Source organism: Canis lupus, chromosome 2 (assembly GCF_011100685.1).
Source record: "Canis lupus familiaris isolate Mischka breed German Shepherd chromosome 2, alternate assembly UU_Cfam_GSD_1.0, whole genome shotgun sequence".
NCBI lineage: Eukaryota > Metazoa > Chordata > Mammalia > Carnivora > Canidae > Canis > Canis lupus.
The window spans coordinates 39,801,509-39,826,047 of NC_049223.1; the positions used below are offsets into that span (position 1 = coordinate 39,801,509).

Sequence of the window (24,539 nt, forward strand, 5' to 3'; positions counted from 1 at the left end):
TCCTTAACACAGGTCCAGTGGGAACCCATGAAGCTCTCAGAGAATGGGGTGAAGACTATTTCTGGTATGTGTATACCCAGATATGGTACTTTCAACCTTTTCTCCCTACTGACACTGGCCTCAATGTGGGAAGTAACTTCTTAATTTTAATTGAGGTATTTGTATAGTCATATGCAGCTGTAAGAAATAATGCAGGGGGAACTTTTGCACACTTCCCAATTTGCCCCAATGGTAGTATTTGCAAAACCATAGTATAACATCGGTCAGAATACTGACATCAGTATGAGTTTGGTTTTACGCTTATTCGTTTTTTATATATATACATATAAATTAGATTCTATATGATGTTATCACCTCTGTAATTTTTTTTTCACCTCTGTAATTCTTATGTCTACCCCCATAGTCAAGATATAGAACATTTCTGGGGCGCCTGGGTGGCATCTGCCCTCAGCTCAAGTCATGATCCCAGTGTCCTGGGATGGAGCCCTGTGTTGGACTCCTTGCCCAGTGAAGAGTCTGCTTCTCACTCTCCCTCTGCTCCTCTCCACCACTTGTGTATATGCTCGCTTGCTCTCTTTCACTCTCTCTCTCTCGTTCTCTCAAATAAATAAAATCTTTTTAAAAAGATACAGAACACTTCCAACATCACAAGGATCCATCATGCTGCCTTTAATAACCACATCAACTTTCCCTCCACATCCCCATCTCTGTCCTCTACTCCTAAAATTGTGTCATTTTCAAAATGTTATGTAAAAGGAACCATACAACATGTAACCTTTGAGGATTGGCTTCTTTTCTCACTCAACTTAATTCATCCAAATTGGTGCATGTATCAATAGCTCCTTCTTTTCTGTTGCTGAGTAGCATTCCAGGGTATGATGGTATCTAAGTCTTACAGTTTGTTTAACCACTCACGTGTTTAAGGTCATCTGGGATGATTCCAGTTTGGGGCTGTGATAAACAAAACTGCTATAAATACTTGTATGCAAGTTTTTGTCCATGAACATGTTTTCATTTCTCTGGGATAAATTCTCAGGAGTGTAATTGTTGGGTCATATGATAGCTGCCCTTGTTTTTAGAGAGAAGATACCAAACTGTTCTTTCAGAGTGGCTGCATCATTTTACCATTTATACTAGTCATTCTATTTTTTTTAATACTAGTCATTCTTATAGGTATGTAGTGTGACAGAATTTTGTAAAAAACTCCTCATAACATAGTTCTCCTAAGAAAACAAATCTACATTTCCATAAGGAAGAGAGACAGTTCCAACTGATATCCTATTTATCTGCTAACTCACCTTGCTTTTGCATAGCCAAGATTCAAGTGACTTTTATTTATTTTTATTTTATTTTTTTATTTTTCTAACTCTTAGAATTGTTTTATTATTTCTCTCTATTTTTATTTTTTTTTAACTAGGCTCTATGCCCAATGTGGGACTCGAACTCACGACCCAAAGATCAAGCATCACATGCTCCACTGACTGAGCCAGCCGGGTGACCCTAAGTGACTTTTCTCTGAGTCAGATGGGTTACTACTGGGATCCCTGGGTGGCGCAGTGGTTTAGCGCCTGCCTTTGGCCCAGGGCGCGATCCTGGAGACCCGGGATTGAATCCCACGTCAGGCTCCCGGTGCATGGAGCCTGCTTCTCCCTCTGCCTGTGTCTCTGCCTCTCTCTCTCTCTGTATGACTATCATAAATAAATAAAAATTAAAAAAAAAAACATTAAAAAAAAAAAAAAGGGAACCCTGGGTGGTGCAGCGGTTTAGCACCTGCCTTTGGCCCAGGGCATGATCCTGGAGACCCGGGATCGAGTCCCATATCAGGCTTCTGGTGCATGGAGCCTGGTTCTCCCTCTGCCTATGTCTCTGCCTCTCTCTCTCTTTCTCTCTCTCTCTCTCTCTGTGTGACTATCATAAATAAATAAAAATCAAAAATTAAAAAAAAAAAGATGGGTTACTACTGGTGACCCAGACTCAACAGAGACTATATTTTGATGTATGTGTTGTTTAAATATATGATCATCTATAAATGCAGAGACGTAAGAGGGTCTGTTGGTAACTATGAAGTTCCTGGTTTGAAATTCTACCAAAGTTTTGTCTAATTGCATTTAATGGAGACATATTGTGATTATAAATTACACAGAAATATAACTCTGAAAAATTACTCTCAACCTTTTTTATCATACATCTGGGATTGCTCTTGGTCACCGGTTAGAGAACAGGACAAAAAAACTGTGGGCAAATACACTGTGAGGATGGAAGGCCTATCCACCTTTGTCAACACTTGTGTGAAATTGCAGAGTTAACAGTTCTTCCTGGTTGAGGCCTAGTTACTTTCAAGCCAAGAAAGGGAATTTGGTTTGAACGAGGATTGTTTAGATGTATATTCTTCTTGTAGTCACTCTCTCTTTTCAGTGCCTTATATTAATAATCTCTCTTGGGCAGCATGGGTGGCTCAGTGGTTTAGTGCCGTCTTCGGCCCAGGGAGTGATCCTGGAGACCCGGGATCGAGTCCCACGTCAGGCTCCCTGCATTGAGCCTGCTTCTCCCTTTGCCTGTGTCTCTGCCTCTCTCTGTATCTCATGAATAAATCAATAAAATTAAAAAAATAATAATCTTTCTTAAGTAGATTGACACCTCTTTCTCCTCTTATGAAGATAAAACTGAGAGAAAAGCCAATCTTTGTTAAGTACCCATTTTAACATCCACCTTAACTAAGGAAAGAACATTTATTTAATACTAGCCTTACTCTCTGCTATCCCAAGAACAGTGTCTAATAGATGGTAATGAGCTCAATACATATTTGTTGGATGAATTTTGAATGAACCACATGGTTAATATTTCAAGGTTTGCTAGCAAGATATTTCAGTGAAGGTTATAGGTGTGGACTTTGTGGTCAAACACACATGGTCAAGGCTGGGTCTTTCCACTGATTAGTTTCATGATCTCTTTGGAATGCAATTTTCTCATCTGTGAATATTGTTTACTGTACAGGGGGACTGCGAAGAGGAGAAGCAACAATACATTGAAATATTTAGCACAGGGCCAGCACAGAGTATGTACTTAACAACCGAGGCTAGGATTATTATTTACAATGCCTGACAGTTAGGCTACTGGAATCTGAGCTCCCAGAAGGCTGGATCGATATAAATGGATATAACTTTTCAAACTTTTGTGATAAAAGCAATTCCTGTTCCATTTCTATCACACTACCATCAAGTTCTTTCCTAGCCTTAGGCCCAATCACATCACTTACATTTCTCTTTTTTTAATTTGTTATTTTTGGGTAACACTTCATCTATATAGTAGGAAGAAGTGGAGGAAATATGGATAAGCATAAAAGGGAGGAGGAGAAAGAGAAGAGGCAACTGTTGGATAGGAGAAAGCTCTGGGCTTGCTAAGATCTAGATGTAAATTCTGCTCCATCTTCAGATATGTGTTTCTGGGTAAACCACTCAGTCTCTGGCCTCCTTCTTTCATTTGCAAAGTTGGGGAGAAGGTATCACTGAAGGGGGCTCGTTAGATGATTTCTAAGTGCATTTTGCGTATATTACTCTATCTAAGGGGTCTACATACTGCAGCCAGCAAGCCAAACCCTGTTGGCACCTGCTTCTGTTCATCTTCAAGGTAACAATGGCTTTTACATTTTTAAATAGTTTTTAAAAAATCAAGAAAATATGTTGTGACATTTGAAAATTTTCTAAAATTGGAAATTTTATATGTTTTATGTGGACACAGCCTTAATCATTTGTTTACATATTCCCTATAGCCAGTTTCATGCCAAGAGAGCAGAGTTGAGTGGGTGCCAGAGACCTCACAGTCCACAAAACCAAAGGTATTTACTATTTAGCCCTTTTTAGAAAGTTTGCTTTTTCCTGCTCTATGTATAGATAGCATATCTGATTATTTTAGGATGATCCATCTCTTTTATAGGATGGGTGTGCTTATCAGGTATTTTTCAAAATGTTATTGTAATGCATAATCCCATAAACTGTTCAACTCTCTGGGAGAGACTGTTTTGCTCACCTTTGGAATCCAAGGGTTAGTTCCTCACCTAGTGCTGGCATAGAGCAGGTGCTCAGTATTCGTTGTTGAACAAGCATTGTAAGACCAGTTGCAAGCTAGCAATTTCAAAACTTTAAAAGGAATTTCTCATCCAGTACAAACAAAGTTGCCTATTTTGGTAATTTCGAGTGAAAAAAAATATTTTTAAAAACTTTTTTGCTGACCAAATTCTCCCTGCAAAAAAAAATAAAAAAACAAAAAAACAAACCTTACTGAATTTTAGATATCAGGTGAGAAGGTGAAAACAGAATTTAAAAAAATATTAGAGTCGTTTTTCTTCGTAAGTAAAGCATGTATTAAAAATACTGGTAAAATTGAAATGGCCTCAGCCTTTTACAACTGTGCGCCACGTTTTAAAAATGACGATTATTGGGAGTCGGAGGCATGGTTGTCAGAAACCTTCTGCGTAACTTAAGCACAGCGGCGAAAAATGCAAGCATGTGTGCTGAGCAAAATGATTGTGTAAGGGGGGGGGGAAAGTAAAATTTGCATTCTGTGCAATGTGTCGAACGTGAACGTATTGCACGTTGTGTTGCAGATTTACTACAGCTGAGTCATTTCGGGACACAAGTGTGTTTCCAGGAAAAAAAAAAAAAAAACGAGAGGAAGGAAGCAGGCTGAGGGGCTCGCCGGGTTCCCCCAGGCACTCCCAGTCTCAGGCACCGGTGTTCCGCGGCGGGCGGCGGCGTGGTCAAAAAACGTGCTGCGGCCCCTTTAAGAGGCACAGCACCTTCTCCAAGATACCATCTTGCACCAGGAGTTCACGTAAGCTCTCCACCTACCTTGCTGCATCCCTCCTCCCTAACTGGGTACGGCCGGCCGGCGGGGCGAGCGAGCCTTGTCATTGGCTCTGCGCGCACGGCCCTCTTGCTTCTATTGGTTCTTGCGCCCGCCACTCGGCGCTATCTCCCGCCCGCCTGAGCCGTCGGGCTAGGTTGAGTGAGGGCTCTTGGGTTAGTTCCTGTTAGGCCCCGGCCGGGGGAGTAGGTTGAAGTCTCCTAAGATGCCCGGTGGGCTGGGGCACCGGGAGCTGTGAAGAGGGCGTGAGGAGGCGGCGAGGGGGCACCCGCGGCAGGCCCGAGTAAGAGCGGCGGCCGAGCCCGCCTTCCCCGCACCATGCTCATAGAGGATGTGGATGCCCTCAAGTCCTGGCTGGCCAAGTTACTGGAGCCGATGTGAGTGAGCCAGGCTGGGCCGGGGCCGGCGAACGTGGGCGTTGGGGGCCGCGGGGCGTGGGGGGAGGGGAGGCGGCGTGGGGGAGGGCGGGGCGGAGGGGCCGCGGCCGGGAGGTCCCGGCGACGTCTTCGCGGTAGTACTAGCACCGTCGTGGGGGGGGGGGGGGCGGCGGGGGGAGGAGAGCCAGGGGCGTAGCGGCGGTGTGGCGTGTGGGACCGGGCGGGGGGGGGGGGGGCGGCAAGGACGGCGAGGGCTTTTTAAATATAGATTGTGGGGTGCTGGAAGGGGTAGCAGGCGCTCAGAGGGAATTCACAATTTTGCTATTTGAGAACTGCGAGAGATCTCCAGGCTATCGAGGGATTTTTAAATGTGAATATTGGGCTCTCCAAGGGTGTAGCAGGGTGTCGAGGGCTTTATTAAACAATATTCGTACGGGACTAAACGATCCAGGAGCAGAGTACTGAGGGCCTCTTAGAAACGTGAGGGCAGAAAGGAATAGTAGGGACCTTGGGGGCTTTATAGCGATTATTGATGAGCTCTAAGGATTCAGGAATTTTGAAGGATTTGAGAAACATGGGGCTAGTTCAAAGGGCTATGTGGGCATTGAGGTGTTTTGGGGAATTACTGGAAAGCTGTTAGGTATGATAGCAAGGATATTGAGGGGATTTTAAAATACTATCCTAGAGTTGTTAATGCTGGGAGAACTAATAACTTCTAAATACCATTAGGGGTTGGAAAAAACCGAGGTTTTAAATTTGAAGGGCTGAAAGGGCTACCCTGGAATTTAGTAGTATTGGAGGAGTATTTGAAAGGGGTTTTCCCATAGCATGTAAGCAATTTTAGTTCCAGCTCCTGGAGGAATAAAAGGGGTGGCAGGAAGACTTAAGAGCTCTGTAAATACTGTTGCAGGGTTGTGTGGGCCACTGAGGCTGCTGAGGTGTAGGATTTTTGTTGAGGAACTGAAAAGAGAGAGAAGGGCTGGTTGTTAAAATATATATATATATATTGGGTAGTAGTTGTAGAAATATTGGGACAGTTTAATGGGATAGCAGAGGTATGAGCTTTTTTCGTTTTATAACCATTTTTGGAGGGTCGGATTGTGGCGTGTTTATTTGGGATACTGGGGTATAGCTGGTTTCTGAAACATCCCATACAGGGAAGAGAGGGAATGCTGAAGGGAGGGTTGGAGAGAGACGATATCTAACTCCCTTGGGAAAGAAGGCATGGAAAGGGAAGGGAAGGGATCATTTCCTGTGCTCTCCTATTTTCTACTCCTTAGTTATCCTATTAGAGATGAGGTACTGGCCCAAGGTAAAGGGGTGATGAGGAAGAGATGGGCAGGCCATGATTCATTAGATAAGATCGTTTTAGTGAAAAAAAAAAAAAAAAAAGTTTTTCAGAGGTGGAAATGAGGGCTAGTTTGGGACACATGGAGCTATCGGTAAAGTTGGGGCTCTTGGGAGACAGCTACTTCCCCCCATTATCTATTTCCTGATCCTCTGGAGAAATGTTGTTAACTAACCTGGTTTGTTGTTTTGCTAGTTGATTTCTTGGATGTAAACACCTAGGAAGAGAGTCATCTGTAGTCCGATGTGTCAGCCTTGTGCAGGTAGGACGGTTAAAGGAGGCAGCATTAGGAGAATTTTGATGTCTGAGGTGCTATTTACATTCTTAAGATGAGGAGTATGTGATTAGAGTACAGGTACCAGGTACGAATGAAAGTACACTAAGGACTTTTGGGTTTTATGTTAGTGATGATTTCCTTAAAAGTTTTGTGGAAGAATATGGGCCTCTTGAGTGTGCATCATACTTTTTCTACAGTAAAGTTTTGGAACACAAAGAAGGAGATGGATTGTGACCAAGGTGGGAAATAAATGAAATAGGTTTAGTGAAATTGACCATATATGGAACAGGCTGAAAAAAAGAAAAAAGTCTGTGTTTAAAATATTCTTTACCTTCATGTTCTTTAACATAAACCCTTGTGTGTGTGTGACAGTTTTGCATAAGGGCTCCGAGTTTGTTGGTAAAGATCCTTCTAAAAGGATTAAATGTGTGTGTCTTCGGTAGAAGGTGACAAGTTTTGGTGTTAAAGTTAGTTGCCCTTCTTTATTAAGCTCCCTAAAATGTTTTCTTCTGGGTAGTGGTCTTGGTTTTTTCTTTTTTTTTTCCTTTTTGAAGATTATTTATTTATTTATTTGAGAGAGTGTGCACATGAGTGAGGGGAGGGGCAGAGGGAGAGGTCGTAGAGGTCGTACCCCACGTAGAGGTCGTACCCCACGAGAGCAGAGCCTGGGGCCCAGTCTCAGGAGCCTGGGATCCTGACCTGAGCCAAAGACAGATGTTGACTGCTAACTGAGCCAGACAGGCGCCCCTGTTTTTTTTTTTTTTTTTTTTTTTTCTAAATATTTAATTTATTTATTCATGAGAAACAGAGAGAGAGAGAGAGAGAGAGAGAGAGGCAGAAACACAGGCAGAGGGAGAATCAGGCTCCATGCAGGAAGTCTGATGTGGGACTCGATTCCGGGTCTCCAGGATCACACCCTGGGCTGAATGAAGGCGGCGCTAAACCGCTGAGCCACCCGGGCTGCCCTGTTTTTTTTTTTTTTTATTAATATGAAAATTTAGTTTGGATAGGAACTTAAACCTCTCAATAGTGTTTTCTCTTGGGTTTTGTTTTTACTTTTTATTTATTTATTTTTATTTGGCTATAGAGATAAGTTTATAGATATTCTGTAATTTTCATGGGTAAAATTCTCTTTAAAGTGATTATTTGATTTTGGTTTTCCCATTTGTTTTGAGTTTCGTGTTCAACTGAAAACACATCATGCTTGTTTTCTTTTTTTTTTTTTTTTTTAATTTTTATTTATTATTTATGATCGTCACAGAGAGAGAGAGAGGCAGAGACATAGGCAGAGGGAGAAGCAGGCTCCATGCACTGGGAGCCCGACGTGGGATTCGATCCCGGGTCTCCAGGATCATGCCCTGGGCCAAAGGCAGGCGCCAAACCGCTGCGCCACCCAGGGATCCCGCTTGTTTTCTTTAAAATAAATTCATTTCTTCTTTAGGGTTAAAAAGAGCTAAAATCAGTGCTTAGACTTTGATAATATGGTTGGCTTTCCTAGAAGTACAAAATAAAAGTACTCATTTTTAACTCATAGTAGTAATGGCTTTGGATGGAATTGGTAATAAGAAATAGCAAATGTAAAAAAAAAAAGAAATAGCAAATACAGATGTACGTATTTTCATTCTTAGTATGTTGTTGTGGGAGATTATTTTTTGTTTGTTTAGATACCCTAAAATGTAATAAATGACATGCTAAAATGGATTATATTTGTAAATTTACTTTTTGCATATTCCAGACTGAAGAAGATTTTCATGGCAGATTGGCATGTTAAAACATAGCATTTCAGAGCAGTTGTTAGGTTTTCAGATAATGGAGTTGCATGGATATGTTGGATTCATACTATCCCTGTGCATGATCCACTGTTGCATTTTTAACTAAATTTATAAAATATTTTTAAGCATGTTGTGTCTTGTCACTGGTGAAACAAAGGCATGCATTGGGGTATTTCTAAACCAAGCCAGTTTATGTGTAATTATTCCCTATAGACAAAATAAAAATATCATATGCTGTTAGAGCTTATCTGTTACTTCCTGCTCCTATTGTAGATGTGGGACCTACTTACTACTTTTACTAGAGGAAAGACAGAAGGAGGGTACATGGAAGAAATGACTCCTTTAACTGGCTAGAACAAAACCTAGCACCATTCTCGTTGGCAGTGCAGTCAAGGGGAAAAAAAACATCTTACTCAAGAATTTTATATCTCTTTTCTAACTGCTACATTCACAGACTGAACTCAGAAGTCTTGTTTGAGGTCTTTATCTTTCCTCACTTCCAGATATCCTAGATATCTTAGACTACGTAGGGATTATGCACAATTGGGAGATGTCATGGTTTCTTTCCGTTAGAAATAACTTCTCATTTTCAGTATGTGAGCCCTTTAAGAGTAAAGTCTTAAGTAAATCTAGGGAATATATTAATCACTGAAGATTAAAAGTTTAGGAAAAGTACAGGCGAGCATTTTTTCAATAACATGGATTTCTACCCAACTACGTTTTTAAGGAAATGTTTTAGGTTATTTATACTAGATATATTAAGTATATATAAGCATATATATAATTCAAGGCTGCTTGTTTGGCTTATTATAAAAATTTGTCTTGGTATATGTTTTAAAAAGAGTGATAGTATCTGTCTATTGTAGTAAAATATCATTATGTGAATCAGAGCATTTAGTTTCTAGTTCTCTATCTCTGATTCACTGTGTGACTTAGGAGAAATTCTCTGAATTTTCTCTAAACAGTTAATCATATTAGCCTTCTACCTACCTCACAGATATGATATGAATATTAATGTGCAGTCTATAAAAAAGGCCTGTGTACCTTAGAATCATTAAATATAAATGAAATTTTATGGTTTTTGAAATAGGAAAATATATTAAACTGTTTTTGCAAAAATATTTTACTTATTAATGTTAAGCTCTACTGCCACTTACAAAGTACCAGACTAGTGCATGCCAGAGCTAGTCTCACCACGGGCCCTGTAGGTAGGACTGGGAATTGCTAGTGAAAGCTATGGCTTTGATGTGCAGATTCTGTGAGTTCAGTCCTTATCAAGGTCTTTTTAAGTGCACTAGGAGATTGAATGTGTTGTCATCTCTGAGTATGATGGATAAGGCAGCAATAAGTTTCACAGACTGAGATCATTTTATTGGTTCACTGGTCACAGAGGGGTTATACTTCGGACAAACTAGAGTTTACATGCTGCCATAGATTTGCAATCCTTATCACATTAGACTCTAATGTCTGGGGCTGCTCAAATGGGACAAAAAATAGTCACCTAGCGACTCTGAGACCTCACATCTCAGATAACTGCAAAGGTGAAATGAGTATTTTGGAGGTATGTTCTTAAGACTGAGAAGTTCTGATAATGTGCTTTGTGGCTTCAAGAATCAAGGTGCTTCCAAAGTGCTGTGAGACTTGTTTAAGGAGACCATTAACTATTTCACAGTAAAGGACTTATTTTGACCAGAAGACTTCTTGGCATGCTTTAGTATACTAAGTTAAGGACATATTTGCTCTTGTGTCCTTTGGTCTGCCTCCTAAATATGTCTGACTTCATTCTTCCTGGCCCAATTGCTGTAGGCTAAAAGCCAGAAGTTGCTTTTATAGCCCTGTTTCCTATCACTGCCTTGTCTCATCCCCTCACAGGGTTATTACTTACTTTGCTGTTAATTTTTTTTAATCATTTGTTATTTTGTACTGTAATTATTTGTTTTTATTTTAATTTCTTGGCCACTATACTGCAGGGCAAGGTCTGTCTTGCTCAGAGTAATTCCATTACCAAGCAATATGCTTGGCATTTAGTGAACATTCAATAAATGTTTAAATGAATCAGTGTCCTTATATGTACATATAGGTTGGTTGACAATTAAAAAGGAAGATTTTTCTTATAGTCTAATTTTCAGGGTGTACTTAGGTGGTAACTACTGCTCTGTGAGCCATAGTGAACATATCAAAGTGGTATTTGCAACTGACAGATGTATGTTTAAATATATTTTTTTACCCAAAATAAATCTAGGGGTATTTTTTTCTGTTCATGAAAGCCTCTAATTAATTAAGGGGAAGATGAAAGCTTTCATTTGAAAAGAAGTAGAAGTGCCATTATTTCCTTCTCTTTAGTATGTGTTAACAGATTTTTAGAACTTAATAGTTATTCACATGAACAATTTGAAAATGTCACCTCAGATTTTATTTATTTTTCTCCTTTTTTTTCCTGTCTTTTTTTTTTTTTTTTTTTAAAGATTTTATTTATTCATGAGAGAGAGAGAGAGAGAGAGGCAGGCAGAGACACAGGGTGAGGGAGAAACAGGCTCTGTGCAGGGAGCCTAACGTGGGACTCAATCCCGGGTCTCCAGGATCGCACCCTGGGCTGAAGGCTGAAGGTGGTGCTAAACTACTGAGCCACCCGGGCTGCCCTAAAATTTTGTTTTAAGTAACCCCAATACCCAACATGGGCTTTGAACTTACAACCCTGAGATTGAGAATTGCATGCTCTACCAACTGAATCAGCCAGGTGTCCCCTTCTTTACTTGTTTGTCCAGTTTTGTTTTACCAAAGAAATAACAAAAGCAGACTTTTTGGTTTTTTACTTTTTTTCTTATAAAGTAAAAATAAAATTACTGTTTATTATATTACAGAAAATGCAGAAAGAAAAATAATACAATTACTTGCGTGTATTTATTTCTAGTTTCTCTTGTGTATATATAAACTTCCAGGTAGCTGTTATCACAATCAAAGGTAAAATTTTTTATCTGGATTTCTCCATTTGACTTTACATCAGAAACATTTTTCAGGGATCCCTGGGTGGCGCAGTGGTTTGGCACCTGCCTTTGGCCCAGGGCGCAATCCTGGAGACCCGGGATCGAATCCCATATTGGGCTCCCGGTGCATGGAGCCTGCTTCTCCCTCTGCCTGTGTCTCTGCCTCTCTCTCTCTCTGTGACTATCATAAATAAATAAATTAATTAATTAAAAAAAAGGAAACATTTTTCATATTTGTGTGTTATTTTTATATAACCTTCACTTTGGATGTCTAATGTTTCATAAACATTTAACAGTGAAATGGTTATGTTGACTTTACTTTTTCTGTTAAAAATAATGCTGTTTTTATACCATATATATTTAATTATATATATTTAGTGTTAATTAGGTATCAGTATTTTCTATATTTGGCTTTATTTCCTGAGGCTGATTTCCCATAACTACTGATTAGAGAATATGAACCTTTTTTTTTTTTTTTTATAAGATTTATTTTAGAGAGGGAACGTGTGTAACTGTGCGTGCCTGTGTGAAGGGAGAGAGGGAAGCTCAAGGAGTGGGACCCCTGGGTGGCTCAGCGGTTGAGTGTCTGTGCCTTTGGGTCAGAGCATGATCTGGAGTCCCGGGATCGGGATTGAGTCCCACATCAGGCTCCCTGCATGGAACCTGCTTCTCTCTCTGCCTATGTTTCTGCCTCTCTCTCTCTGTGTCCCATGAATAAATAAAAAAAACTTAAAAAAAAAAAAAAAAACTCAAGGAGCCTCCCCACTGAATTCAGAGCCCTACTTGGGCCTCCATCTCAGGACCCTGAAATCACAAGAGCTGAAACAAAGAATCGGATGCTTGACCAACTGAGCCACGCAGGCACCCCAAGAATATGAACATTTTTAGTGGCTTTTGATGCACATTAAGATCAGGAGGTTTTTTTCCTCTCTGGCTCAGTAGCATATTCATGAATAGTGTCACTTCTGAAACAAGTGTCACACTAAGGTAGAACTTAAAAATGAGCCTGTATTCAGAAACCTGTAGATTTTCCTGAAAGTGGAAAAGGTTTAAGTAGTGTTGGTGTTTTCCTAAAACAAATAGACTCTGATAACTTTTAAGTAGTGTTTCTTGGCTTAGGGCCTAAGGTAAGACCTTTACTCTTTGGTCTTGGGATTGGATATATGTCTAAAATCTGTAAAGCTGATGTTCCGGGATAACAGATGTGTCATATACCTGCAGTGGATATTTCATTAAGGAGGAAAAAGACAAATTTGAGATTTTTATGGATAAGAAATTTTTTAAGGCAATATTTCTATTAACTTGCCCTGATAAAAATTCATTCTAGTTCATTTTTATTTTTTATTTATTTTTTTTTAACTTTTTTTTTTTTTTTTTTTTTTTTTTTTTTTTATTTACGATAGTCACAGAGAGAGAGAGAGGCAGAGACACAGGCAGAGACAGAAGCAGGCTCCATGCACCAGGGAGCCCGATGTGGGATTCGATCCCGGGTCTCCAGGATCACGCCCTGGGCCAAAGGCAGGCGCCAAACCGCTACGCCACCCAGGGATCCCTCATTTTTATTTTTTAAATTAAAAAATTGAAATATTTTCTTAGAATATTATAATGCAAGATGTAGATTATAAGGAGTCCTCATATTTCTAATTTCCATTATTTTATTTTTATTATTATTTTTAAAGATTTTATTTATTCATGAGAGACACAGAAAGAGAGAGAGAGAGAGAGAGGCAGAGAGAGAGAGAGAGACAGAGAGACAGAGACACAGGCAGAGGGAGAAGCAGGCTGCATGCAGGGAGCCTGATGTGGGACTCGATCAGGCCCTGGGCTGAAGGCGGCGCTAAACCGCTGAGCCACCGGGGTTGCCCTAATTTCCATTAAACTTACAAAAATTTCTTTTGTTCATTCTTTATTTTAATTGGAAGGTAACTACTGGTTGAGCCGTAGAATGTATTCTCATGCAGATTTACAAAACTAGTAAAGTATATGTAGTGTAAAATAGATTTTACTCTGTGGAATTGCAGCTGGGTGTTCCACAGGTGTGCTTTCTTATCTTGAGTGGATCTCTTCATTTGTCTTTACATATTTACAAATTTATATATAAGTTTTATAGATATCTATAAAATAAATAGTTCATTGTACTGTTAAGGCCTTTTAAAGTCTATAGTAGAATAGTAATTTTAGATAGGTATTATTCTGTTTTCTAATCTCATTGTTATAATAGAAGCCTCTTTCTATCTAGAAATGTGTGTAACATAGCCATGGGTCCAAAATTTTAAAACCCTTTTCATTCCCAAATAGACTTGTCCCTGTAGTTAAGCCAGAATGAATTTCCATAAGCTTTGATTACAAATAAATAGCTAAAAGATTTTAAATACTCCGGGGTAAGAGAAGTAAGAAGTGGTCTTGAATTTGTCTTGTAAATTATCAAGGATCTTAGTCATGCTTAGATTTTTGTGACACACTTCTGGAAGTCTAGTTGGGCTACTGTTAGCCTCAGTGCCATAGCTACTGCAGTATTGTAATTGTCAGTTTTTAAAGATTATATAGTTGGGGTGATGAAAGAATAAATAAGAACAATCATAAAGGTACAGAAAATTACAGCATAAAACTCCCTGGTGTATTTAAGTTTCACCATTGAATTGGTGTGACTTATTATTTCAGACCAGCAATTTCCTTCATAGTACACTTTATGGGTACACATTAGGAGCTGTTAAATTTAAATGGTCCCATTCTTTTGGCTATAAACCTGCTTTTGTATTTGGTATGGAATTTTAACTATCTGTTATTATTAACAATACCTTGTTCACTCATATTGCACAGATATTTAAAATCTGTGATCACTCTCTTGGTGTCTAGTTTTTTTCTGCTCTTTTACCTTGTAACTGTTCCTCTTAAGGCTTAACACCATCACATCAAAATGTATTTCATCAGAAGCAACCTCACTCTGCATTTGTTTTTCAGAATCTGAATGCTAGATAAATGTGTAAGATACCTGGGTTTGTTTAACTCCCCTCATTTATCCAATAATCTGAAAATTTTGCCTGCTTCTCACTAGAAACCTCATACCCTTACCCACCTTTCTATCTGTTGGGGTTCCTGAGTCTCCTTAAAAGGTTCTCATAGCAGCAGAAAAAATGACATTGCCTCTTTCTACCATTCTTTTTTTTTTTAATTTTTAAAGATTTTAATTATTTATTAGAGCGTGAGAGAAGGAATGAGTGAGCAAGCATGGTGGGGGGGCAGGGGGTAAGGCAGAGGGAAAGAGAGAAGCAGACTCTCCATGGAGGCTTTATCCCAGGACCTGGGGATCATGACCTGAGCCTAAGGCAGACGCTTAAGCTTAACCGACTGCTCCACCCAGATGCCCCCTGCCATTCTTAACTTTTTTAAAAAACCTTTTCTTTCTGTGTTTAGAATATCTTCTTTATCTAGGATCTGAACTTTCTAAGTAAAGGTAAAAATGTGATAGATTCTTTTTTTTACAGTCTCTTTTCCATTTGAATGTTGATTAGAAATATATTGATCAAATATCTTAACTGTTTTCAGGAGTGAGTTTAAATCTATCTATGTATTTCTGTTTTAAGGTGTTTATAGATAAGCCAAGGTGGGCATGGCCTGTGTAACATTTTTGAAGGTATAAATGCTATATATTCATTTTATTATTTATATTACTAATTTTTAGATTGAGTAATTTACATACAATGTTATCTTTAGTTTCATATATATAACGTGGTGATTTGATTTATACACTGTGGAGTGCTCACCACAATAAGTCAAATTACAGTCTGTCACCATAAAAAGTTATTATTGACTATATTCCCTGTGCTATACATCCCCATGTCTTTCTTTCTTTATAACTGGAAGATTATGTCTCTTAATCCCCCTCACCTGTTTTATCCATCCCACCCAACTCCCTTTCCCTCTGGCAACCATCAGTTTGTTTCCTGTATCTATGAGTGTTTCTGTTTTGTTTTGTTTTTTTAGATTCCACATGTAAGTGAAATCATATGGTATTTGTCTTCCTCTGACTTAGCACACTTAGCATATACCTTCTAGGTTCATCCATGTCGTTGCAGATGGCAAGATTTCATTCTTTTTTTACGGCTGAGTAATATTAATACATTGTATGTATGTATTCCATGTTGTCTTCTTCATTCATCTATCAGTGAACTTTTTGGTTGTTTCCATATCTTGGCTATTGTAAATTATGCTGTGATGAACATGGAGTACATATGTCTATCTGAATTAGTGTTTTCATTTTCCTCAGGTAAATACCTAAAAGTGGAATTATTGCATCATGTGATAGTTCTGTTTTTAATTTTTTGAAGAACCTTCATACGGTTTTCCATAGGAGCTGCACCAGTTTACATTCCTATCAACCAGTGCATGAAGGTTCCCTTTTCCCCACATCCTTACCAACAATTGTTTTTTATTTTTTTTTTAGAGATTTTTTTTTTTTTTAAGTAACCTCTTTACCCAAAATGGGGCTTGAACTCAAAACCCCGAGATCGAGTCACATGCTGTACTGACTGAGCCCACCAGGCACCCCTCTTGTCTTTGTGATAATAGCCATTCTGACAGGTGTGAGTTGATATCTCAGTGTGGTTTTGATTGGCATTTTCCTGATGGCTAGGAATGTTGAACATCTTTTTAAATGCCTCTTGGCCATTTGCATGTCTTTTTTGGAAAAATGTGTATTGAGGTCATCTGCCAGTTTTTTTCTTTTTTTATTTTTTCTTTGTTTAATTAAAGTGCAGTTGACAGGTGTTTTGTTTTTTGGGTTTTTTTGGCCCTCTGCTCATTTTTTAAATCAGATCGTTTGTTTTTCTATTATTGATCTGTATATCCATTTTAGAATTTAGCAGTTGGATTTACCAAGGTAATCTGAAAATGTAATTTACATTTTTTACTTAAGAAATTCTGGTTTTCTTTTAAATTGCATGTTTTTATTGTGTAGCTCCTCATCTTGGACACTTACACTCTTTCCTTTGCACTTTGACTCTTGCTCACAATTCATTTTATTAGGTCTGAGTTTTATAAAATTGAGTCATTGAGATTTGCTCTCTTAGATTTGATTCATAAATGTGCATTGATATTCAGAGAATTAGCTTTATTAAAAAATATTTTTCCCATATATATATATATATATTTACAGCACAAAAACTTTTCATTTTTTTGTAGTATAGATAAAACGTTAGGTCTGAAAATTGCTACAGAGTTTGACAACTCAGGGAACATATGCTACCCTGTCATAGATGATTTTGAATGTCAAAAGACAGTTACTACTGACCAGAGGGAAAAAAAAAAAAAAAAGAGAGAGAGACATAGATGGAGGTTGTCCCTGCTGCCCTTCTATTGTTTCTCTTTCTGTTGTAGGTCCCAGATCTTTTCTTTCTGGCTTATAGCTGCTAGGGTGTTTGCCCGTAATGTTTAAGGTGTCAGCCTTCCTATATTATTTTTTAAAGAGATCCTTAAGATACTAAGATTATTAGTGGACTCGATCACTGTTTTAGGTTGCTGGTGTCTGGGGTTATAGGGATTGGGGAAAGATGTCTCATCACTTGGCATGGTTCTTCATCAGTGGTCACATGGAACAACAGGTAGTTCTTGAGGATATCAACAGTGCTTCTACAGCACTACAACTCAGGGGTTGATTGCCACCCTTTCCCTGTTACCATTGAGAAAGCAAATAAATGTAGAATTGGTCCAAAATTCTGGGTCTACTTAAAACATTGAAAATAGGAGACACAATTTTATAAAAATAAGCAGAAAAGGACAATCTTGTTTGCAGTCTGTACATGCTATTTGTTAAAGTTGCCTTTGTTTGCAGTCACTTTAAAGACCTTTAGCTTTCTAAAAGGGGTGACTTCATTTATGACATCGCTATTTGAAAAAAAAAGAAAAAAGGTTTAAAAATTTTTGTTTTCTCTTTTTGTAACTAGATGTGATGCTGACCCTTCAGCCTTAGCCAACTATGTTGTAGCACTGGTCAAGAAGGACAAACCTGAGAAAGAATTGAAAGCCTTTTGTGCTGATCAACTTGACGTCTTTTTACAAAAAGGTAATTATTATGGGCTTTCAGCCACATATTTAAGATTTTAAATTTAAAACTTTATGAAATCTTGGAAATAAAAGCTTGGAAGGAAAGAATTCAGTCAGCATCCTTTAACATTAGACTATATCTATTCCTATTAATTATTTATCATGTATTTTTTTAATAAAGATTTTATTTATTTACTCATGAGAGACAGAGAGAGAGAGAGAGAGAGAGGCAGAGACACAGGCAGAGGGAGAAGCAGGCTCCATGCAGAAGCCCGATGTGGGACTTGATCCCGGGACTCCAGGATCACACCCTAGGCCAAAGGCAGGCACTAAACCCCTGAGCCACCCAGGGATCCCCCTTATCATGTATTTTGGAAGACTTTTTCCCCCCCTTTCCTTTCCTTCTCTGCTGTTTTCCTGTGTTGAAGCAGTTGTAATTCTAATGCTTTTTTGGTGAATGGGCCCTCTATAGCTTGTGGCAGAGTCCAGTTGCTGGTTGGGGGTAACAGTTTGAGGAGAATGTAGCTGCTTAGGCTTACTGTTCATTAGGACAATGAAGCTATCCGCCACCCCCCCATCCCCCGCCCCGCCCCGCCCTGGCTGGAGCTTCTTGCTATACAGGAAGAGATGGGCATAATCCTCTTCTCTTTGGGCCTTCCCATCTTCTTACCAAAGTACTTTCCATGACCTGCAGAGCTTCCTGGAGGCCTCCCCTGCTGAATCTCTGCAGAGGGAAAGAGAGGTGGTCTCTTACCACCCTCCCTCACTTGTTCCATTCTAGCCATTGTGACCCCATTGCCTTTTTTTCAGCATGTTAAACATGTTCCGAACTCAGGGCTTTTGAACTCATTTTACTCTTGCTTGAAATGGTTTCTTCTCTTACAGTTTCTGGTCTTTTCTCAAATGTTACCTTCTCTGAGTAGTTTCCCCCAAGTGCACTATGTACGCTATATTATACCTCATGCCCCCAATCATCCTCTCCTCCTCCCAGTCTTGTTTCGTTTTGGTTTTCATGGCATTTGTCACTTCTTGCCATGTTATATGTTTATTTATCTCTTTATGTGTGTTGCTCTCCCTCCCCCTCCTGTTTGTTTTTCCCTTTGTTGAGAGTGCTGACTTGGAACCTAGAGTGCTTGGCACATAGAAGGTATTCAGTAAATATTGTTGAATATATGAAAGGAATATGGATAATAATGCACACTTACTGATCATGATCCATCTGTTAGTGTGAGAAGATATCCTTTAATTCAAATTCTCCTGAGAAGGGAAAGAAGTGAGATAGTAAATATGACTTATCACTTGAAAAGATAGGATTACATATTTTTTGGTGAATTTCAAGGCTTTTATTTAACACACAAAAAATCTAATACTTTCTTCAGTATTAGATGAATATTTTCTTTCCTAAAAATATTAATTTGTATTACTTGGTTTATAGTAGTTTCAAGACCCAGAAATGAGATTCTCCCTCATAAGGGTTAGGCTCATTTTTAGTTCCACCACTGGTATTTGAGATGTCCTGGTTTTCACCTTTGCTGTAGAATGTATTTTCAAACATCTGTGTTTGTGCAACACTTATATACTATTTCTTTTCCTTAGAAACTTCAGGTTTTGTGGATAAACTGTTTGAAAGTCTCTATACTAAGAACTATCTTCCACCTTTGGAACCAGTGAAGCCTGAGCCAAAACCATCAGTCCAAGAAAAAGAAGAAATTAAAGAAGAGGTAATGCAAAGTTTTCTTTTGCTTGTGGGGGCTTCTTAGATCCTATTACTAGTGTCATTCTTAGTTGGAGATTGACCTCTTTAAAAGTAATTATCCTTTGATTGAAGTTTCTGTGTTTGGCACATGATACTAATTCTTTATCAGGGCTTTTAAGTTCTTTGGACTTGAAATGTTGGAAGAATTTCAGATCGTTTAGTGTTCCAAGAAGTATTTTAGTAATATTGAGGAATTCAGAGAAGTCTTATTCAGTGACTTTAGAAAAAGAAAACTTAGTTAAATGTAGAGGTTTGAGTAAAAGTAAAATATTGATGAAACTTTAAGAGAAATCATTAATAACATGTTTTCATATAATAGACAAACCATTTTCTCTTTTTTAACCAGAGAGTATTTTTTATAGTTAATGTATGTTAACTATACATTATACTCCATTTCAAGCAAGAGTAAAAGGAGTTCAAAATATCATTGTTAATGAAAGAAAAAGAAAAAAAGTGTTTTTACAATGTTGAAGTATAAAAACCTGATTATATATGGTAATCTAATTGTTTGAACCAAGGAGAAAATTTTTCAGTTTATTTGTAATACTTTTTATGTATAGACAATAGTGTTGGATGATGAATATGGGTTCTAAAACCAGGCTGCATGGGACGCCTGGGTGGCTCAGAGGTTGAGCATCTGCCTTAGGCTCAGGGTGTGATCCCGGGGTCCTGGGATCGAGTCCCACATCGGGTTCCCTGCGAGGATCCTGCTTCCCCTCTACCTATGTCTCTGCTTCTCTCTGTGTGTCTCTCATGAATAAATAAGTAAAATCTTAAAAAAAAAAAAAATCAGGCTGCATAAGTTAAAATTATAGCTCTAAAATAAGTTACTTGTCTGCTTCATTTTCACATCAGGAAAATGATGATCATAGTAGTACTTATCTCACTGAAGTTTATTTTATTTATTTATTTATTTATTTATTTTTAAAGATTTTATCTATTCATTCATGACAGAGAGAGAGAGAGGCGCAGAGACACAGGCATAGGGAGGAGCAGGCTCCATGCAGGGAGCCCGATGTGGGACTCGATCCTGGGTCTCCAGGATCACACCTTGGGCTGAAGGTGGCGCTGCCCTCATTGAAGTTTATTTTTTATTTTTTTATTTTTTTTTAAATTTGAGTATTTTATTTTTATTTTTATTTATTTTTATTTATTTTTAAAGATTTATTTATTTATTCATTCAGAGAGAGCGAGAGAGAGGTAGAGACACAGGCAGAGGGAGAAGCAGGCTCCACGCAGGAAGCCCGATGCAGGACTCGATCCCGGGTCTTCAGGATCACACCCCGGGCTGCAGGCGGCGCCAAACCGCTGCGCCACTGGGGCTGCCCTTATTTTATTTTAAGATTTTATTTACTTATTCATAAACACACAGAGAGAGGGGCAGAGACACAGGCAGAGGGAGAAGCAGGCTCCATGCAGGGAGCCCGACGTGGGACTCAATCCCGGGTATCCAGGATCAGGCCCCTGGGCTGAAGGCGGCGCTAAACCGCTGAGCCACCCGGGCTGCCCCTCATTGAAGTTTAAATGGGATTTTATGTACACACACATCCTAATCAATTGCCTGGCATATAAAAATTGGTTATTATTGAGAAATACTTATCAGCTTTTATTTTATTATGATTATTTAAGTAAGCTTTTTATTTGGCAGTAATTTTAAGCTTACATAGAAATGATAAGAATAGTACCTAAAACCAGATCCATGCACTGTCTTTTTTCACCTATTGAAAATCTGCCCCATTTCTTCTCTTTATATATCTATACCCAAGACTATCCTGCTCTGAATCTGGGAGCAAGTTAGATACATTGTGACCTGATGATACTCTGCGTTTCATTAGAATAAGGTGGTTCTCTTGCCTTTTTTTTTTTTTTTTTTTTTTTTAAGTAGGCTCCACTCCCAGTGTGGAGCCCATTGTGGGGCTTGAACTCACATTACTGAAATTAAGAGTCAGATGCTTAACTGACCAAGGCACCCAGGCACCCCAAGGATGTTCTCGTAGATGGCTATATAGCATCATTATTAGTTTCAGTAAATTTAATTTTCATAAAATACTTTACTATCTGTATTTCAGTTTTATCAGTTGACCCAATAGTGCCTTCCCTGCCTCTCCCCCTGCTTACTCCCCCCCCCCCGCCCCTCCAAAAAGTCCCTTTTTTTTAATAGCTTTTTTTTTTTCTCCTCCAGTACAGATTCAATCCAAGGATCATGTATTGCATTTAGCTGTCATTTCTGCTCCATCTTAAAATGCTAGGCTAATTGAATTGATCAATCATTAAAAGAAAATAAAATATCATTATACTTCAGATCAATCAAAACCACTGTCACATTTTTGTTTTTGGCTCATGCCCTGTGATTCTTTCATTAAATCTTACTAAAATAGAGGCTCTCAGTATGTTACTTCAAGTAATGGAAGTAAGAGGAAACTTTTCTTTCTTTTTATTTTTTTATTTTTTATTTATTTATTTTCTTAAAGATTTTATTTATTTATTCATGAGAGACAGAGAGAGAGAGAGAGAGAGGGGCAGAGACACAGGCAGAGGAAGAAGCAGGCTCCATATTGGGAGCCTGACATGGGACTCAATCCCAGGTCTCCAAGATCACACCCTAGGCCGAAGGCGGTGCTAAACTGCTGAGCCACCTGGGCTTCCCTTTTTTTTTTTTTTAAATAAATTTTTGTTTATATATATTTTTTGAAGAGTTTATTTATTTATTCATGAGAGACACAGGGACATAGGCAGAGGGAGAAGCAGGCTCCACGGAGGGATCCCGATGTGGGACTCAATCCTGGGACTCTAGGATCACACCCTGGGCCAAAGGCAGATGCTCAACCACTGAGCCACCCAGGTGTCCCAAGAGGAAACTTTTCTACCATACTTCATAGTGTATAATTTTTGGTCTATGTGTATAGGCCAAATCTTTTATTGTATTTAATTTTTTTGTTTAAGATTTTATTTAGTTATTAATGAGAGACACACAGAGAGAGGCAGAGATATAGGCGGAGAGGCAGAGGGAGAAGCAGGTTCCCTGCGGAATGCCTGATGCGGGACTCAATCCCGGGACCATGACCTGAGCCAAAGGCAGATGCTCAACCACTGAGCCACCCACGCATCCCCTAGGCCAGATCTTTAAAAGTTAAATTTTTTTGTGCCATATGTTCTTTTCTAAAGTCCTTGAAGTTCAGTGGACTAGAAGTACATTTGAAAGATAGCTGATTTGAACATAAGAGAAAAATTGCATTATTTTGAGTTTTGAAAGGACAGTTTAAAAAAACCCGAATTCTTGCATTATGTCATTTTGTATCCTTGTAGTAGTTCCTGATTTTGAAAATTGTGAAAAGTGGGTATCAGCTTCTGTGTGCAAATACTCCAAATGACACTCTCTGGCATTTCTCTTGTTTTCTAATATTTTTATACACAACTTAATTGTCATCACTGACATAAGTAATATCTCACATGATAGTGTATAAACAAAGTATAGTAATTCTTTTAGATAATGTGGAATGAAAGGGGTTTGAGGTAACACATACCTTTGGCTAATTGGCTCTGTTTCTGGTCTGTGCTAAATTGATGTAGTTGCTCAGGACAGTGTACAGAGATGCAAATCCATCTAAGGACTTAGCCATTATAACTTTCTTCCTTGATCCCCAGTTACACTGTACCATCAGTTGTTTAACAGATTACTGGTCACATGGAGAATCAGGTAAGAATTTGAATCATTGGCACAACTCATTCTGATGCAGGAAAAACCCTTGATATATATGTGCCATGATTTATGAAGCACAATGTATTTTACTCGTAGTTGGAAAGTTACTTGTTAATTTGCTGTAGTTACAATTGGCTGTTATAATAAACCTTTATCTTAAGTTCATGAACAAGCAAAAGAATCCTCCATTATGATAATAGATCTTTGATACTGTAACTCCTGATTTACACAATGCCATGATCATCTGAAATGTTAAAGGCAATTTTTCTTACATTTGAATTTATGACTAGACTGTGAGAACATGTAGCAGTTTTTCCTTCCTTTGGTTTGTCTGAAAATATCTTTATTTCATTTTAATTAAAAATACTGAAAAAAATAATGTAGAGAATTTGCAGCATACATCAAAAGGGAATAGTAGTATAATGAATTCTTATGTATTTGTCACTTAGCCCTAGCAAACCATCAGTCCATGGCTAGTCCTTCCCCAACCAAATACCAAATGTTTAGTATATATATATTTTTTACAGTAGGCTTCATGCGCAGCATGGAGCCCAACTTGGGACTTGAACTCAGGACCCTAAGGTCAAGACCTGAGCTGAGATTAAGAGTTAGTGCTCAACTGACTGAACCATCCACATATCCCCTGTTTTTTTGGTATACTTTATCAAAGATGGCACAGTGGAATAGAGGCTCTCAGACTTGTGTAGTTATGATAGACCAAGATAATGAATAATTAAAACTACTTAGATATGTGTGTAATGATCATATTTCTCATAGAGGATATGAAGTAGAAGCTTTAAGTCAGATGAACAACATAGAGGAAAAACTAAAAATTACCGTGCCTGGTTATAACATGATTCTATAAAGAAGTCTACTTATCATATTCTTAGAATAGTAAGATTGAAATCTTAATGAAGTCTTAAGATTATTTTTTTAGTTATCTCTACACCCAGCATGGGGCTCGAACTAATGACCCTGAGATCAAGAGTCACATATTCTTCCTGACTGAGCCAGCCAGGTGCTCTGAAGTCTTCATATATAATATGAACTCAATATGTAGACCATTAAAATGCCAAGTAACTCATTTTAGATTAGGTTAGAAATAATTATGGAAAAACACATCCTTACCACCAGGGAGTTTTAGGAAATTTAGTTTTTATTCTGGAGTTTGCGTGCGATTCTTTCTATCTCTGCCCTTCACCCCCACACATTCATGGTCTTTCTCTCTTAAATAAATTTCTAATTGTTCATAAATGTCCATTTTCCCCCATTTGTTTTAGCTGAGATCTAAATAACCAGTTTGAAATATCTTTTTTTCCTAAGATCTTTATTTATTTGAGAGAGAGAGTGCATGCGCATACACGCGTGTAAGAGATGTAAGGAGTAGAAGGGGAAGGAGAGGGACAGACAGACTGTGCTG

At 38.5% G+C, this 24,539-nt stretch overlaps 1 protein-coding gene across 4 annotated transcripts in view; it reads left to right on the plus strand.

Moving 5' to 3' along the window:
* The first annotated feature begins 4,978 nt into the window (after positions 1 to 4,978).
* The window catches only part of RBM27 (RNA binding motif protein 27), a 74,874-nt gene continuing 55,313 nt past the window's right edge, over positions 4,979 to 24,539 (plus strand). For 3 of the 4 annotated variants that reach the window (XM_038530519.1, XM_038530520.1, XM_038530522.1), the window contains exons 1-3: positions 4,979 to 5,240; positions 17,564 to 17,682; positions 19,260 to 19,384. In XM_038530519.1, coding sequence (XP_038386447.1) covers positions 5,182 to 5,240; positions 17,564 to 17,682; positions 19,260 to 19,384 — 303 coding nt within the window. In that variant the 5' untranslated portion in view covers positions 4,979 to 5,181. The remainder of the gene's footprint in view (positions 5,241 to 17,563; positions 17,683 to 19,259; positions 19,385 to 24,539) is intronic. The other variant, XM_038530521.1, reaches the window with a different exon arrangement.